The 17,982-nt window shown below is 46.0% G+C and overlaps 1 protein-coding gene across 1 annotated transcript in view; it reads right to left on the bottom strand.

Moving 5' to 3' along the window:
* Nucleotides 1-17,982, bottom strand: part of ppm1da (protein phosphatase, Mg2+/Mn2+ dependent, 1Da) — a 32,433-nt gene extending 14,451 nt beyond the window's left edge. Inside the window, exon 1 of the mRNA XM_080210705.1 lies at nt 17,558-17,982. Coding sequence (XP_080066831.1) covers nt 17,558-17,924 — 367 coding nt within the window. The 5' untranslated portion in view covers nt 17,925-17,982. The remainder of the gene's footprint in view (nt 1-17,557) is intronic.

The following is a 17,982-nucleotide window of genomic DNA, read 5'->3' as shown; positions in this document are numbered from 1 at the left end:
ACCACAGCCACAACAGCACCTCACCTCACTGGGCCTTAAGAGTTAGAAATGTAGGCTGCAAGGCAAGCCCCATTGCCAGATTTCAGCCTCAGAATCTTCACCAGCATTCCCAGAGGTACCCGGCACCCATGCCCACGTCTATCCCTGTGGCCTGCTGCAATGCACAGTAAGAAGTCCAACAGGTTTATTTAGTAGCACAAGCCTTCAGAGTGTCACTCCTTCTTCAGGTGGAGTGTAGAGACTTGATGTCTGTGTTGATATGCACAATCTTCTTGGAGATCCTCTCCACTTGGAGCTGGCAGTTTGCACTGTCAATGGTAGCCATGATGTGGAGATGCCGAATTTGGACTGGGGTAAGTATAGTAAGAAGTCGTCTCACAACACCAGGTTAAAGTCCGACAGGTTTATTTGGTAGCACAAGCTTTGAGTGTCACTCCTTTAGGTGAACAGTCATCTGAAGCGCACTGTGCTTACTCCAGTCCAACGCCGGCATCTCCACACCACTGCCGCAATGCTCCACTGGAGCCCAATTCAAACAGGAAAAACAATACCTCATCTTCCGATTTGGCACATTACACAGTCTTCTGGATTGAACACTGAGTTCAACAACTCCATCTTAAACCATCACACTGCTGCCCCCACCACCATACACAGCTCCAACCGTTCCCACTCGGCCACCCATCCCGAGCCACTAATACCCATATCCCAGAAATAATAAAAAAGTGTGTATTTTATCCTGATGCAATATGCACCACCACCCACGCACCCCCCCCCCCCCCCCCCCCCCCACCTCACTTTGACATACTCATTTAAGCATTGCTCATTTTGACTGAAACAAAGGTACGTCTTGGAACAACAAAAACAAAGAACTCCAATATCTGACTGTCCACCGCTCTGAAAAACCACATCCCCGTGAGTGGATGAGAACTGTTAGAAGATCCTTCTCGGAACCAGGCAAAGGGCATTCAACACCCACATTTAGCATCAACAGCTCATTCACTAAGCCACACCAACCATGGGAGGTTCAGGGTGACACACCCCTGGACCGAGCTGTGTAAGCTGTCCCCACAGGGTTTAAAAACAGGTTTAGTACACATTCTCTCAACTCTCAAATTAAATAGCCTGACTCGTCACTGTATCCTGAAATGCAAAATCCAGACTGACCCTCCCAGTGTGGTACTAAGTAGCCCATCTTTCTGCACTATGAGAGTGCCACACTATTGGAGGAGGGCACCAGGGTGTTGGGGCAAGGGGATGGCCACATTTCCAGTGGGTCAGTAACTGCAGGGGGGGGGGGGGGGGGGGTGGGGGGGGGGGGGGGGTAGGTTTGCAGAGGAAATGCTAAACTGACGACAGGCTCACTTCTCAATGACACACATCCTGACTGGTCATTGCCCCAAGTGGTGCCGGTTTCACCTTCCGCAAAAAACGTGGACAACTCTCAACCACTTGAGAACAGGCAAGGGAAAATGTGGCTACTCGCTCCACAAGTAGAACATGAGGATCAATTCAAATTGTGACTATAGCCGTCACAATCAAGATCAGTGCTCACACACTGAACTCCTGCTCTGAGTGTGTCTGTGGCATCACAATCATTTCTAGTGCACCAGCTGAAGCTGTTGAATAGATTGTTAACGTCAATATCGAAGTACAAATGCTTCCCCTGCCACACAAAATGAAGCTGCCCCTTCTGGTGGGCAATAAAAGATTCCACAGGCTTCATTAAAATCAGTAACAGATCATCTCATCATCACATTGCCCTCTCAATGCCCTATCACCCTTTGCTCACTGACCTACTTTAGTTCCTACATTTTAAAATGCTCATCCTTGCTTTTGAATTGCTCCATGGCCTCACTCCTTACCTACCTGTAATCCCATTTCAGCTCCCCAACACTCCGACATATCTGCACTTTTCTAAATCCATTCTCTTTTCCGTTCCTGATTTTAATCATTCCACTATTGGCAGCCATGCCTTCAGCTGCCTGAGCCCTAAACTTGGAATTCCCTCCATAAACCTCTCACTTTTCATAAAGGTGGCCATAAAACTTTAGGTCATCTGTCCTGATGACCTTGTGCTCAGAACCAAATTTTGGTTCACACTTGAGAAATAAAAGATGCATTTTGTATTCATTGATGGGATGTGGGTGGCACTGGCTAGGCCAGCATTTATTGCCCATTCCTAGCTGCCTCTTAGAAGGTGGTGGTGAGCTGCTTATTTGAACCACTGCATTCCATATGGTGTAGATACAGTGCCGTTAGGGAAGGAGTTTCAGGACTTGACGCAACAACAGTGATGGGGTCGGTGATATACTTCCAAGTCAGGATGGTGAGTGACTTGGAGGGAAACCTTCAGGTGGTGGGATTCTCATGTGTCTGCTACCTTTGTGCTTCTCAATGGTAGCAGTCGTAGGTTTAGAAGATGCTGAGGAGTCTTGGTAAGTTCCTGCAGTGTATCTTGTACACACTGCTGCTGTTGCTTGTCGGTGATGGAGGGATTGAATGTTTGTGGATGGGGTGCCAACAAACGGGCTGCGTTGTCCTGGATGGCGTCAAGCTTCTTTCTGATTTAATTTGTCACGTTTTGGTGTACTGTGAAAAGTTTTATTTCTTGTGTGCTATACAGACAAAGCTGCTCAGAGCACAGGAGTAGAGAAGGAAACAGAGCGCAGAATGTAGTGTTACAGTCATAGCTAGGACATAGAGAAAGGTCAACTTAAAATAAGGTAGGTCCATTCAAAAGTCTGATGGCAGCAGGGAGGAAGCTATTCGAGTCAGTTGGAACCTCGGTACCTTTGTATCTTTTTTCCAGTGGAAGCAGGTGGGAGAGAATGTCCAGGATGTGCAGATCCTTCATTATGCGGGTTGTTTTGCCAGGGAAATGTAGACAGAACCAATGGACTGAGCTGCATTCACACCCTTTGTAGTTTCTTGTGGCATCAGTCAGAGCAGGAGCCATACCAATCTGTGACACATTCAGGAAGGATGCTTTCTACGGTGCACCTGTAGACGTTGGAGAGAATCGTAGCAGACATGCCGAATTTCCTTAGCCTCCTGAGAAAGTGGAGGCATTGGTGAGCTTTCTTAACTATAGTGTCGGCATGGGGGGGACTAGGGCAGGCCTAGAAACCTGAAACTCTTGACCATTTCCACTTAATCGCTGTTGATGTAGACAGGGGCATGTCTTCTACTATGCTTCTTGTAGTCAATGACTATCTCCTTCATTATACTGACATTGAGGGAGAAATTATTGTCATTGTACCAGGTTTTCTCTTTCCTGCACTTTGTCTCATCATTGTTTGAGATCCAACCCACTATGGTGGCGTCATCAGCAAAATCGAGTTGGGGGGGAACTTTGGCCACACGGCCATAGCTGTATAAGGAGTATAGTAAGGGGCTGAAGACACAGCTTTGTGGGGCACTGGTGTTCAAGGATAAAGTGTCATTGCCTGTCCTTACTGGTTGTGGTCTGGAGTGTTATTGGAGCTGCACTCGTCCAGGCAAATGGGGAGTATTCCATCACAATCCTGATTCGTGCCTTATAGACAGTGGTCAGGCTTTGGAGAGTCAGGTGGTGAATTACTCGTCACAGGCTTCCTAACCTCTTACTTGTCCTTGTAGCCACAATATTTGTATAGCTAGTCCACTTTAGTTTCTGGTCAACGGTAGCCCCCCAGGACGTTGAGAGTCAGTAATGATAATGGTACTGAATGTCAAGAGGTGAGGTTACATCCTCTCATTGCAGATGATCATTGCCTAGCACGAATATTAGAGTAAAAAGTCTCACAACACCAGGTTAAAGTCCAACAGGTTTATTTGGTCGCAAAAGCCACTAGCTTTCAGGCCTCTGACCCTTCGTCAGGTGAGTGGAGAGTTCTGATCACAAACAGAAGATGTAAAGACACACTCAGTTTGCAGAATACTGATTAGAATGCGAGTTTTTACAGCTAATCAAGTTTTAAAGGTGCAGACAATGTGAGTGGAGATAGCATAGGTTAAAAAGATGTGTATTGTCTCCAGACAGGACAGTTAGTGAGACTTTGCAAGCCCAGGCAAGTCATGGGGGTTACAAATAGTGTGACATGAACCCAAGATCCCGGTTGAGGCCGTCCTCATGTGTCCGGAACTTGGCTATCAGTTTCTGCTCAGCAACTTTGCACTGTCATGTGTGGTGAAGGCTGCCTTGGAGAACGTTTACCCGAAGATCAGAAGCTGAATGCCCGTGACTGCTGAAGTGTTCGTCAACGGGAAGAGAACAGTCTTGCCTGATGATTGTCGAGCGGTGTTCATTCGTCCATTGTCGTAGCGTCTGCATGGTCTCCCCAATGTACCACGCCTCCAGACATCCTTTCCTGCAGTGTATCAGATAGACAACATTGGCCGAGTTGCAAGACCATGTACCTGGTGAATGATGTTCTCACGTGAGATGATCTGGCATGTCTTGCAGAGATTGCTGTAGAAAACTCGCACTCTAAATCAGTATTCTGTAAACTGAGTGTGTGTCTTTACATCCCCTGTTTGTGATCAGAACTCTTCACTCACCTGACAAAAGGGTCAGAGGCCCGAAAGTTAGTGGCTTTTACTACCAAATAAACCTGTTGGACTTTAACTTGGTGCTGTGAGACTTCTTCCTGTCTTTAACCCAGTCCAACGCCAGCATCTCCACATCACGAATATTACTTGTCAGCCCAAGCCTGGAAATTGGCTCGATCTTGCTACATTTGGACATGGTCTGCTTCAGTATTCGACAAGACTTGAATGGTGCTATAACACATTTATAAAAGTGGTTAGCATTCTGGGATGTTCCAAGATCGTAAAAGCTACAGAAATGCAAACCTTTCTTGATTTAGTCCAGGGTACACCCTCATACAACTTGGCTGGGTTGAAATGGCCCATCCTGCACACACTGCAGTAAAAAAATGCCACATAAGATTTTATACAACAAGGTTTATTTATCTATCCACCATTTATTGGGATTATGAAATTTATCTGCCACTAGAAATTATCCACCTGTACTTAACTCATAAGCGCCCCACTCCATTGGAATCTACACCAGGGTGGGGAGGGGGTTAAAAGACGACCACAACAACCACTCCCAAACCTCTGGGCTTCTGCCTCAGGCCACCATTATGAGAAGGCAAGAAGAAATCAAATAACAATATGAAGCCATTAAGCCTCTCGACCCATTCAGTTGGGCAAGGGCTGATATCATCAGCCTGCCTTGATTCAATATCCTTTAACACCCTTAACCTCAGAGTTTCATAATCTCACACCTGAAACTTTCGATCCTCGCCTCCAGCATCATTGCCCATGTGGAAGGGGTTGGAGGAAGAGTTCAAGATTACCACACCCCTTTGTGTGAAGAAGTGCTTCCTGACCTCACACTGAACGGCCTGCCTTGAATTTTAGAATTCTGGTCCCTCATTTCAGAGCTAACAGTTTCTCTTGATCCACCCTCTTAAATCCTTTACTCAGCTGAGACTCCTCAAATCAGGTCACCTCATCACCATCTCACTCCTCCAAGCTTGCTGACAAAACCTCGTGTGTCAGTCTCACCTGAGGATACGGACGTGGTCAGAGCTGGCTGGGCACATCAGCCCCAGTAGAGAAGGGCTGTGGGCAGCAGGAGGGATCGGGCGTGTCACTGCTGAGAACAGCCACAGTGGCTTGAACCCACTGCGGAGTGACTCTCTGGTGGTGCTACTCTTTCCTTGAGCTCAAAGGTGCAGAACAGCCAAGCCTCAATCCACAAATCCCAGTAAACCAGGCTGTGGCATGTCATTGTTATTCATTGCCAGGATATGGCAGTCACAGCCAAAGCTGACATTTACTGCCTACCCCTCGCTGCCTTGAAGTCGAAGACATTTCTGTAGTGCCTTTTAAGACTTCAGCAGTGCCAAAGCATCTTACAACCAATGAAGTTTCTCACAAGCGTAAAGTGGGAAAGGTGGCAGATGATTTGCACATAGCAAGATCCACAGATAAATTACCAGAATGAGTGTTTTATTGATATTGTTGATGCTGATCCTTCTCCTCCAGCTTGTTATTCTTGTTAGTGGCTTGAACACATTGGCGGGAATATTAGGCCACTTCAGAGGACCACTAAGAGTTAACCACATTGGTGGGAATGAAGTTGCTAATATTCCTAAAATATATTAATTATTTGCCTTAGAGGTTTTTGAGCTTGGTTCTGTGGGCAGCACTGTTGAACTCTTGATCTTCTGAGGTAGTGTTGCTTTTTCAAAGGTGCCACTTCTCAGATGGGCATAGGGTGAGATATTTATCCCTAAAGCAGCACTTAGTATCTGATTGTTATCACATGGCTATTTGTGAGAGCCTGCTGTGTGCAAATTGGCTGCTGTATTACCTACATCCCAACAGTGACTACACTTCATAAAGAACTGTACTGGCTTCAAAATACTTTGGGACATTGAGGTTGTGACAGCCACTACAGAAGTGCAAGTTTTCCTTATAGGGCACCAGTTGTCCTTCTCTCAAGAACTTTAAAGAGCCAGTGGGATATTTACAGCAATACGGTAGTTTGCTGGCTGCTTTTGCTGACACCAGCTTCTCATTTGCCAATTTATTCATTCTTTTGCCTTTAAAAATCCTTCTCAATATCCAATCCCATTTGCAGTCAGTGTCAACAGCTCAACATCTGCACAAATCATCCTTCTGGGCTGACATTGTTCCCCACACCAACACCATCTGAACAGATTGACCAGTCATTTCCCTTGTGTTGGCTGTGGGATCGTGCTCTGCACCAACTCTACAGTCACACAGAAAGGAAGGGGAGTAAGCAATAAGGGGAGAGTGTGTGCAAGTGGCCAGACAGAAACAGACTTGCATTACTTCCACCAGGCACAGAAAGCTGTTGGAGTTACAAATGTGGGAGGGCCAGATTCACCGTGATGCAAACCATGCAGTGTAAATAGAGGTGTGTGACAGATCACCCAAAGGATAGAGGGGAACAAAGAGAGAAACCCATTGGGAGAAGTCACAGGTAATGGGATGGGGCTTCAACCTACAAATATTCCAGTGTCAGCAGGACAGCCAGACTGAGCACCAAGATCAGCAATTTGGTGCACAGACTTGTGTTTTACCTGGGCCAAAAAGCAGTGCAGAGATGGCAGTATAGCTTCCATCTGCCAGCTCCCTCTCACTCAAGTTCCGAGAGACAGAAGTCTAGCCTGTTCCCGGGATCTGTTCTTCTTCCACCTTTGAGAGGGTAATTATCAAACAAAATTCAACACATTTTTCACACTTGTGTGTTAAATTTCATCTGCCGTATCTTTTTCATCTGCCTGTCTCTGTACTCCTGTGATATGCTACAATTCTCCTCCCTGTTTACATTTGTTTCATGTCATCATCCCAGCCACATAACGATACATATGGACACATGACCAAAAACTTGGGTTAAAGAGGTAGGTTTTAAAGATCATCACAGAGAGAGAGTGAGAGAGAGATAAGATTAGGAAGATAATTCCAAAGCTTAGGATCCAGGCAGCTGACAGCATGGGTACCAATGCTGGGGGGATTAAAATTTGGGATGTGCAAGAGATTAGAACTGAAGAAACATGGAGATGAGAGTTTGAGATTGCAGAGATAGGGAGGCACAAGGCCACAGAGGAATTTGAACAAATGGGTGCAATGTCATTAGTGGGCACGAGGCTGAGCTTTCAATAACCTCCACAGCTGGATAAACTGGTCTGACGGCCATGGCCTACACTCCTACATGGCAACTTCCCAAAAAGATGACAGATATCAATTATCTGACAGCAATTCAGCATTAGAGTGAAAAAAGACAGTCATTATTTTCCAATTATTTTAAATCAGAGACCTCCGGTGACCAACCCTTCCATTCCTTGTTTACTTCACCAAACCCTCTGCTAAATCTTTTCTTCTCCAAGGCAGCTTTCAAGACACACGATAATGTAGAATCGTCAAGCAGAAGCTGATAGTGTGACAGGAACCCAAGATCCTGGTTGAGGCTATCTGTAACCCCCATGACTTGCCAGAGCTTGCAAAATCTCACTAATTGTCCTGGCTTGAGACAATTCACACCTGTTTGTGTCTATATATATGCCCTGTTCGTGAAACAAATCCTGCACAGACCTGATGAAGGGGCAGTGCTCTGACAGCTCGTGATACCAAATAAACCTGTTGGACTCTAACCTGGTATTGTGAGACTACTTACTGTGACTTCCCTTAACCTTTTCTGCTCTGGGGGGAATAACCTCAGTCTATTCACATTAATTGAAGTCTCTCATTCCTGGGACCATCTGGTAAATCTCTGCACCGTCTCCAAGACATCAACATCCTTCCTAAAGTGTGATGACAAGAACTGGCCCAAAACTACAGCAGAGGCCCACCAAGTGTTTTGTAAAGGTTTAGCAGAGCATCCTTGCTTTTGTACTTTATCTCACTATTAACAACCCAAGGACATTTAATAGTCTTCTCAACTTGTCTGGTCATCTTCAAAGATTTAAATGCATGCATCCCCAGGTCTCTCTACTGCACCCTGTTTAAAATTGTGCCATTAATTAATATATTATTTCACACTTCTGTGTTAAATTTCATCTGCCATACCTTTTTCACCTGCCTGTTCCTATCCTCCTGTGATACGTTACCATTCTCCTCCCTGTTTACATTTCTAAGTTTGCCTCCTTCCCTGCATAGCCAGGTCTTTAATATCTATCAGACTGACCAGTGAGTATATCTGTTCATCTCCTTGTCCAACCATTCGACATCTGAACAGTAGAGCTTCACACCCTTCCCTCCCTAACACTGCTATTTCTTCTACAAGTTTTAAAAAAAGGTGGCATGGACAAGTTGGGCTGAAGGGCCAGTTTTCATGCTTTAAACCTCTATGTCTCTATTATGCTTTCAAAATCCAAACCTGACTTTCCAGATGGACATGGACACCTGGGAGAACAGGAGGGCAGATAGCAGACAAAATTTCAAATCAACAAGCGGCATAGTAGCACAGTGGCCAGCACTGCTGCATCATAGCGCCAGGGACCCCAGGTTCGATTCCAGGCTTGGGTGATTGTCTGTGAGGAGTTTGCGCACTTCCCTTGTGTTTGCATGTTTCCTCCGGTTTCTTCCCACAGTCTAAAAATGCAGATGAGGTGGATTGACCATGCTAACTTGCCCCATAAGTGTCCCAAGATGTGTAACTTAGGGGGATTAGCAGGGTGAGTGTATGGGGTTACTGGGATAGGGCGGCCGGTAAGATGCTCTGTTGGTGCAGATTTGATGGATTGAGTCCCAAAAACACCCAAGACAGATAATCAACTAGTCACTAGTGTATGGTTACATATTTGAGAAGTGATTTTAAAAGCCAACCTAAGACAGTTAGAAAATAGTATAATAAAACAACCAGCCCAACTGGTGAACACTGGTTCACTGAAGTCCTCCAAGCAACACCTATCTTGTGAATGGACCTACCTCATATTAAGTTGACCTTTCTCTACACCCTAGCTACAACTGTAACACTATATTCTGCACTCTTTCCTTTCTTTTCCTTCTCTATGAACAGTATGCTTTGTATAGTGTGCAAGAAACAATACTTTTCACTGTATACCAATACATGTGACAATAATAAATCAAATCAAAAATCACCTCTTAGATAATCCTGGAACCTCAGTTAAGATCTGTACTGGTTCCATAGCATCTCTACAGTGCAGGAGGCCATTCGGCCCATCGAACCTGCATCGACAACAATCCCACTCTGGCCCTATACCTGTAACCTCACCTATTTACCTTACTAATCCCCCTAAATTAAGTGGCAATTTAGCATGGCCAATCAACCTAACCCGCACTTTTTTGGACTGTGGGAGGAAACTGGAGCACCTGGAGGAAACCCACACAGACACAGGGAGAACGTGCAAACTCCAGTCATCCAAGGCTGGGTTCCAATCACCGTGTGTTGCTGCGACACAATAGGGAGTATTCTCACCTCCCAGTTGGAAGGCTGTAGGATTAAGTTCTATTCAAGGGATCTGAACATAAAATCCAGGTGCATACTCCCAGTGCCGTGCTGTTGGAGGTGCCGTGTTGCAGGCGAGATGTTAAACTTGGACCAGCCTACCCTCTCTGGTGGATGTAAGAGATGCCATGGCACTACTCAAAAAAAAGTAGCGGGAGCTCCCCACAATGTCCTGGCCAATGTTCAACCCTCAATGCAACATCAGTAGTTTTATTTGCTCACTGTCACATTGCAGTTTAAGGGAGCCTCCTATATACAAATTGGCTGCTGCATTTCCTAGACTACACTTCAAAAATACTTCATTGCCTGTGAGGTGCTTCAGAACATTGAGGATATGAAAGGGGACTGATTAAGAAACTGCAGGCTCTCCAATGCCAGCCTTTAAATCCCATGCAGCCTGTAGTTGGGTATGTATTTGTGCAGGTTTTTAACAGAAACATAACAAAGAAGATCCAGGAGGAGGCCATTTGGCCCTTCGAGCCTGCCCACCATTCATTACAATCATGGCCAATCATCCAACTCAGTAGCCAATCCTGCTTTTTCACCATAACCTTTGATCCCATTGCCTCAAGTGCTATATCCAGCCGCCTCTTGAATACATTCAACGCTTTGGCACCCTGCGGTAATGAACTCCACAGGCTTACCACTCTTTGGGTGAAGAAATGTCTCCTCACTGTGGTCCTAAATGGCCTATCCCGAACCCTCACACTGTGACCCCTGGTTCTGGGTCCAGCTTTTGTCAAAGGGTCATCTGGACTTGAAACATCAACTCTTTTCTCTCCTTACAGATGCTGCCAGACCTGCTGAGATTTTCCAGCATTCTCTCATTTGGCTCCTGGTTCTGGACTCCCCCCACCATCGGGAACATCCTCCATGCATCCATCCTGTCTCGTCATGTTAGAATTTTATAAGTCTCTGAGATCCTCCCTCATTTGTCTTAACTCCAGTGGAAACAATCTTAACCTTGTCAATCTCTCCTCATACAATCAGTCCCACCATCCCCAGAAACAGCCAGGTTTGGTCATTAGGAGCTCCCCCAATCCCTGAAGTTAGATTAAAACAGAACATGCTGGAAAAATCAGGCAAGTCTGGCAGCATCTGTGGAGAGAGAAATGTGATGGATTTTAGATTGTGTAAGAAGGGGTGGAGTAGAGGAGGAGTTCAGTGATAGGTGGGAGCTCAGAGAGATTGCAACAAAGATCTGTAGGGCACAAGACAGAGGAACTGTTAATGGCAGTGTAAAGAACTATGGGAGGTGCTGATAGTGGCATTAAGATAAGATAACAGAATGTTTTAATAGGAGGACAAAAGTCAGTGTTCAATGGAAACAAAACTTAGGAACAAATCATGGATGGCTGTGCCGGTTGCTTTGGGACAAAAATGAATACACTTTTGAACAAAAAAAAGGATTAAGATGGAAGAGAAAGGTCACAGTCTAAAGTTACAAAAACAGAAAATGCTGGAAAATCTCAGCAGGCCTGACAGTATCTGTGGAGGGAGAACAGAGTTAATGTTTCGAATCTGTTTGACCTTTCGTCAACTCTGTCTCAGATTGCAGCGTCCACCGTATTTTGCCTTTATCTACACTCAAGTTGTTGAATTCAATGTTGAGTCTTGAGGGCAGTAATCTGCTAATTGAAAGATGAATTGCATTGGGCTTCACTGGAACACTGCAGTAGTCATGATGTGGAGATGCTGGCATTGTACTGGAGTAAACACAGTAAGAAGTCTCACAACACGGGTTAAAGTCCAACAGGTTTATTTGGTAGCAAACACCACTAGCTTTTGGAGCACTGCTCCTTCGTCAGGTGAGTGGGAGATCTGTTCACAAACAGGGCATATAAAGACACATACTCAATTTACACAATAATGATTGTAAAGACGCGCATTTCAGCTAATCAAGTCTTAAAGGTACAGACAATGTGAGTTAAAGAGATGTGTACTGTTAGTGAGATTTTGCAAGTCCAAGCAAGTCATGGGGACTAACTGTCCTGTCTGGAGACAATACACATCTCTTTAACCTGTGCTTAATGCTCTCTCCACTCACATTGTCTGCACCTTTAAAATTTGATTAGCTGTAAAGATTCACATTTCAATAATTATTGTGTAAATTGAGTTTGTGTCTTTATATGCCCTGTTTGTGAACAGAACTCCCACTCACCTGACGAACAAGCAGTGCTCCAAAAGCTAGCGGCGTTTGCTACCAAATAAACCTGTTGAACTTTAACCTGGTGTTGTGAGGCTTCTTACACTGCAGTAGGCCAGGGGCAGACTTTTGGGCATGGGAGCAGGATGCTGAGTTAAAATGGCAATTAACTGAACAGTTGGAGGACATGTTTGTGGGCTGAGCAAAGGTTCTCCACAAACTGTTCACCCAGTCTGCATTTAGTCTCCCCAGTGTTCAGCAGACCGCATTGGGAGCAGTGGATCAAATTGAAGGAAGTGCAAATGAAATGTTGCTTCATCTGAAAGGAGAGTTTGGGCTGTTGGAACACAAGGCAAGAGGAAGTAAAGGCACAGATGCCATGGGGAGGGATAAAGCGACAATGGAGAAGTGGAACAGGGTGTCCATTTCTCCCTGGGAATGAGCCATCCCTCTGGAACGCTGATGAGTGCAGAGGGGTTTCATGGTGGCATCATGCAAAAGTTGGCTAAAATGGCACAGGACGATCCTTTGAAATGGCAGAAACTAGTGGTGTGAAAGGCAAAGACAAAAGGGACCTAGTCAGGGTCCTGAGAGCCTGGGGAAGAGTCGAGGGCAGATGTGTGGGAAATGGGTTAAACCCAGCTGAGTGTCCTGTTACACTCAGAGTGGGGGCGGGGGGAAACAGAGGAGGAACGACACCTCAGTTAAGTTAAAAGACAGACAAAGAGAACAAAGAAAAGTACAGCACAGGAACAGGCCCTTCGGCCCATGCTTCTTACTCAGCCCGTATCCCTCTATTTCCTCCCTATTCGCATACCCATCTAAATGTCTCTGATACAGCCTCTAGCAGCACATTCTAGGCATCCACCAATCCCTGCATGTCAGAAGTATCATTTTCAAAGGAGGCATCATCAGAACAGATAGATACAACTGAGGAAAATGGAATCCTTACAGGAAGCAGGGTGTGAGGAGCTATAGTCAAGGTAGCTGTGGGAGTCGGTGGGTTTGTAATGAATATTGGTGATGAGTCTATCACCAGAAATTGAGACAGAGAGGTCAAGGAAGGGAAAAGTTGGAGATGGAACATTTGAAGATCTGAGGGATGAAAATTGGAAGCAAAATTGGTTTATTTTTTCCAGATTCAGACAAGAACACAAAGTGGTACTGATCTATGCAAGAGTTGGGGGAGGAGGTTAATTGGAACTGGAATAGTTACACATATCCTACAAAAAGCCAGGCATGATTGGGGAATACCCATAGCCACACCTTTTACATAAAGTTAAATCCCACGGGATCCAGGGTGAGGTATCTAAATGGAAAGAAAATTGGCTTCTTCACAGAAGCCAGAGGGTGGTTGTAGAGAGTTGTTTTTCAATTTGGAGGCCCGTGATCAGCAGTGTGCCTCAGGGATCAGTGCTGGGCCCACTGTTATTTGTCATTTATGTTAATGATTTGGATGAGAATATAGGGGGCATGGTTAGTAAGTTTGCAGATGACACCAAGATTGGTAGCATAGTGGACTGTGAAGAAAGGTATCTCCAATTGCAATGGGATTGTGCTCAGTTGGGCCAGTGGGCTGATGAATGACAGATGGAGTTTAATTTAGACAAATGCAGGGTGATGCATTTTGGTAGATTGAACCAGGGCAGGACTTACTCAGTTAATGGTAGGGCATTGGAGAGAGTTACAGAACAAAGACATCTAGGGGTACATGTTCATAGCTCCTTGAAAGTGGATTTAGTTGGACAGAGGATTTAGTTGGATTTAGGTGGACAGAGTGATGAAGAAGGCATTTGGCATGGTTGGTTTCATCGGTCAGTACATTAGATATAGGAGTTGGGACGTCTTGTTGAAGCTGTACAACACATTGGTAATGCCACATTTGGAATACTGTGTATAGTTCTGGTCACCCTATTATAGGAAGGATAATATTAAACTAGAAGGAGTGCAGAAAATATTTACTAGGATGCTACCGGGACTTGATGATTTAAGTTAAAGGAGAGGCTGGATAGACTAGGACTTTTTCCTCTGGAGCGTAGGAAGCCGAGGGGTGATTTTATAGGGATCTATAAAATAGTGAGAGGCATAGACAAGGTAGATAGTCAATACCTTTTCCCAAAAGGTAGAGGTGTGTAAAACCAGAGGACATAGGTTTAAGGTGAGAGGGGAGAGATAGAAAAGTGTCCAGAGGGGCAATTTTTTCACACAGAGGGTGGTGAGTGTCTGGAACAATCTGCTAGAGGTAGTAGTAGAGGCAGGTACAATTTTATCTTTTAAAAAGCATTTAGATGGTAAAATGGGCACAATGGGTATAGAGGGATATGGGCCAAATGCGGGCAATTGGGATTAGCTTAGGGGTTTTTAAAAAAAGGGGGCATGGACAAGTTGGGCTGAAGGGCCTGTTTCCATGCTGTAAACCTCTGACATACAGGAAGAGACACAAAGGAGAAATTTGTTGAGTGACATAAGTTCAGTCAGGGGGAGGAGAGTGGTGTGGACAGTGATAATTCATTCATGCCTCTGCTCAAGAAGAAACAAACAGAGAACCCTCAGACCTTCCTGGAGGGGGATGGAGGTGCAGAGAGATTGGACATTGATAGTGAAGAGATGGGAGTTAGGTTTCTAAACTAGAAATTGTTGATATGACATAGGCTTCAAGGAATTTTGAATGTAGGTGGGAAGAAACTGCACAAGAGGAGAGAGGATGGATCAAGGTAGGAAGAAATTAGTTCTGTGGGCCAAGGACAGGCTAATATAATGGGTCTATCAGGGCAGCCCTGTTTGTGGATTTTGGGAAGGAGGTAGAAGTAGGTTGTGTGAGCGAGTGGAGAGAAGATCACCAGAAACAATGAGGTCGGTGACAGTCCTGGAAACAATGGTTGATGTTTGGTGGTAGGGCCATAATCCAAGGGGAAGTAGAAGTGAGAGTTGGTACTCTATCTCTGATGTGGAGATGCTGGCATTGGACTGGGGGGGGGGGGGGGGGGGGGGGGGTGGCATTTGGTCTCTGATTTTCGGGTAAGCGTTCTCCAAGGCAGCCTTCACGACACATGACAGCGCAGAGTTGCTGAGCAGAGACTGATAGCCAAATTCCGCACACATGAGGACGGCCTCAACAGGGATCTTGGGTTCATGTCACACTATCTGTAACCCCCATGACTTGCCTGAACTTGTAAAATCTCACTTACTGTCCTATCTGGAGACAATACACATCTCTTAAGCCTGTGCCTGATGCTATCTCCACTCACATTGTCTGCATCTTTAAGACTTGAATAGCAGATTAGGTGTAAAGACTCGCATTCTAATCAGTATTCTGTAAACTGTGTGTGCCTTTATGTGCCTGGTTTGAAACCAGAACTCTCCACTCACCTGACAAATGGGCAAACCCCGAAAGCTTGTGGGTTTACTATCAAATAAACCTGTTGGACTTTAACCTGGTGTTGTGAGACTTCTTGCTGGCTCTCTGAGACAGAGGTCAGAACACCAGACAACAATAGTGCAACCACTGTCAGTAGGTTTGATAACAAGGTGAGGGTTGGACTTGAGAGAATGGAGTATAACAATTTCAGAAAGAGACAGGTTGGAGTGGATGAGAGGGGTAGAGAAACTGAGATGGCCAATGTCATGTCAAGAGTTCCCAATGGAAAGATCAAGAGGAGGTAGGAGGCCAGAGGGTGGGATTCAGGTAGGTGAAAAGGTCCATTGAACTCCTGCCCAAAGAGATGAGTATAAAATCACAGAATTCCGACAGTGCAAGAGGCATTTCAGCCTATCAAGCTGACATCAATCCCACCCGGGTCCTATACCCCAACCCCTCGTATTTACCCCAATACTCTCCCTGACACAAATGGGCAATTTAACTTGGCCAATCAACCTAACGCATCTATCTTGGGAATGAGGGGAGAAACTCTCAGACATGGGGAGAACGTCTGTGTAGAGTTTGCAGTCACTCAAGGCTGGAATCAAACCCAGGTCCCTGGTGCTGTGAGGCAGCAGCGCTAACCTACTGTGCCACCAGGTTGATATGGAGCATGGAAACAAAGGCAATGGAAAAAGACTTCATCATTGCACCGAGCCAGAAATTCATTGAAGTGTGGTACAAGGGGATGAAACTGAATCTTTTGATGAGTACAGAATGTTCAATATCAGAGGGGGGTAAGTTGGAGGGTGGAATGAATACAGCGCAAGGGCTAGGAGGAGGAATAGATGTCAGAAGAACAGGGAGATGGGTATTGAAATCAGGATACCCATTTAGGCAGGGTTTACTGTCTGAGCGATCTTCCCCCCGCCCCCCATTGTAGCAACAACCTCCTGTCTCCTAGCAGCGGCCACCCATGGCAACCCAGAGGCCCCATCCCCATACTTTCCCATTGGTCAGCCGGGCAGCACACCTCCACATCCGATTGGCTGAGAGCCATGTCAATCAGATCGGGCGCCCCCGCCCACCGCGCGGTAATTTGTTTCAAAAAAAAGTCTGAACATTCCATGGGCAAAGTAACCAGTTCCGGGAGTGACAAAAACCCTCAAATCAACGCACCGCTATCCCAATAAACCCCAGCAACAAGACTGTACATTGTGGAAATATAAAATAAGAAAAGTGGAAATAGTGGCAATTCAATGGGGTAGCTATTTCCAATCGACGTTATTATTCAAATCCTAATCAACAAAACCCAGCCCCGCTAACCTCAACTATTTGCATCTTACAGCTGCCACTCTTGTCCTTGGCTGAAATTGCTTACTTTCTATTTGTCAGATTGTGATCATTTGCAACTATTTTACTTTTTTTTACTCCCAAGGCAACAAACTTAACGGACTCAAACCCAATAGGAAAGTCTGAATTGTTCACTCGACGCTTTGGCGCCTTGGAAACCAACCGTCACTTTTAAAAAGAAACGAGAGACTCTGTGGCTCCAAGCGCCGGGAAAGTATCATTCAGATTTAATTCTAAACTATGGCACATCAAAGTCAGTGTCAGCCTGTTGTGTAGAGGCGACTCTCCAGTTAGATTTTGCGGCAAATAATTTTCTTTCTTGTGTCAAAAACCCTCTCTGATCATGATTCGTAAAATATTACGCAAGATACCTTCCTATAAAATAGTCAATCAGTAAATGTGGTGAAACAACTTCACAATATGCTGGGCCAGTTACCAACTGTATGAAAGGCAAATGGGGAAATGTTCCCCAGGATCATGCAACGTTAGAAGTCACTACAATCAGCTGGGAACATTTCTTTTATCTGGAAATTCACCTGCAACAAGCAACCCTCCCCCCCGAGTGCCTCTGCTGAAACCGGCCGGCAGCGAAACCGCAGCAACTCCCTGCACAAAGCCGGCCCGGGGTTCATTGCAGAGGCGGGGCAGTGTCTGAGCCGAATGGGGAGATGGTTACAAGCGGCAATGTGACAGCCCCAGCCCGGTTACTCACGGAGCTTCTTCCACATGGCATAGTGACAGGCGATGAAGCCTTTGCGGATCGCCCCCCGGAACTCCTCGGGATCCTCCGACAGGAAACCCCGCTGCTTCTTGATACATTTCCACAGATTGTCACGGGCGAACACCGCCGCTTCCCGGCCGCCGTGCCCGTCAAAGACGGCGAAGAATGCCACCCCGGGCCGGGGCCGCTGCTCGCCGCCGCTCCCCCCCGCCGACACCGCTTCCTCCTCCTCGCTCTCCGCCTCGCCAGGCTCGGCCTCCGACTCGATCACCACCTGGGTCACATCCTCCATGTATTTCCTCCCGCCCTGGTCCGAGTGCACACTGACCCGCAGCGAGAAGAGGCTGTGAGCTGCCATTCTACGCCGGATCGCGGGCCGCTTCCCTCCCTCGGCCTGTGTCCCGGGTATTGTTTAT

Source organism: Carcharhinus amblyrhynchos, chromosome 23, assembly GCF_965287045.1.
Source record: "Carcharhinus amblyrhynchos chromosome 23, sCarAmb.v2.hapA, whole genome shotgun sequence".
NCBI classification, from domain to species: Eukaryota; Metazoa; Chordata; class Chondrichthyes; order Carcharhiniformes; family Carcharhinidae; genus Carcharhinus; species Carcharhinus amblyrhynchos.
This window is presented reverse-complemented; position numbering and strand designations above follow the sequence as displayed.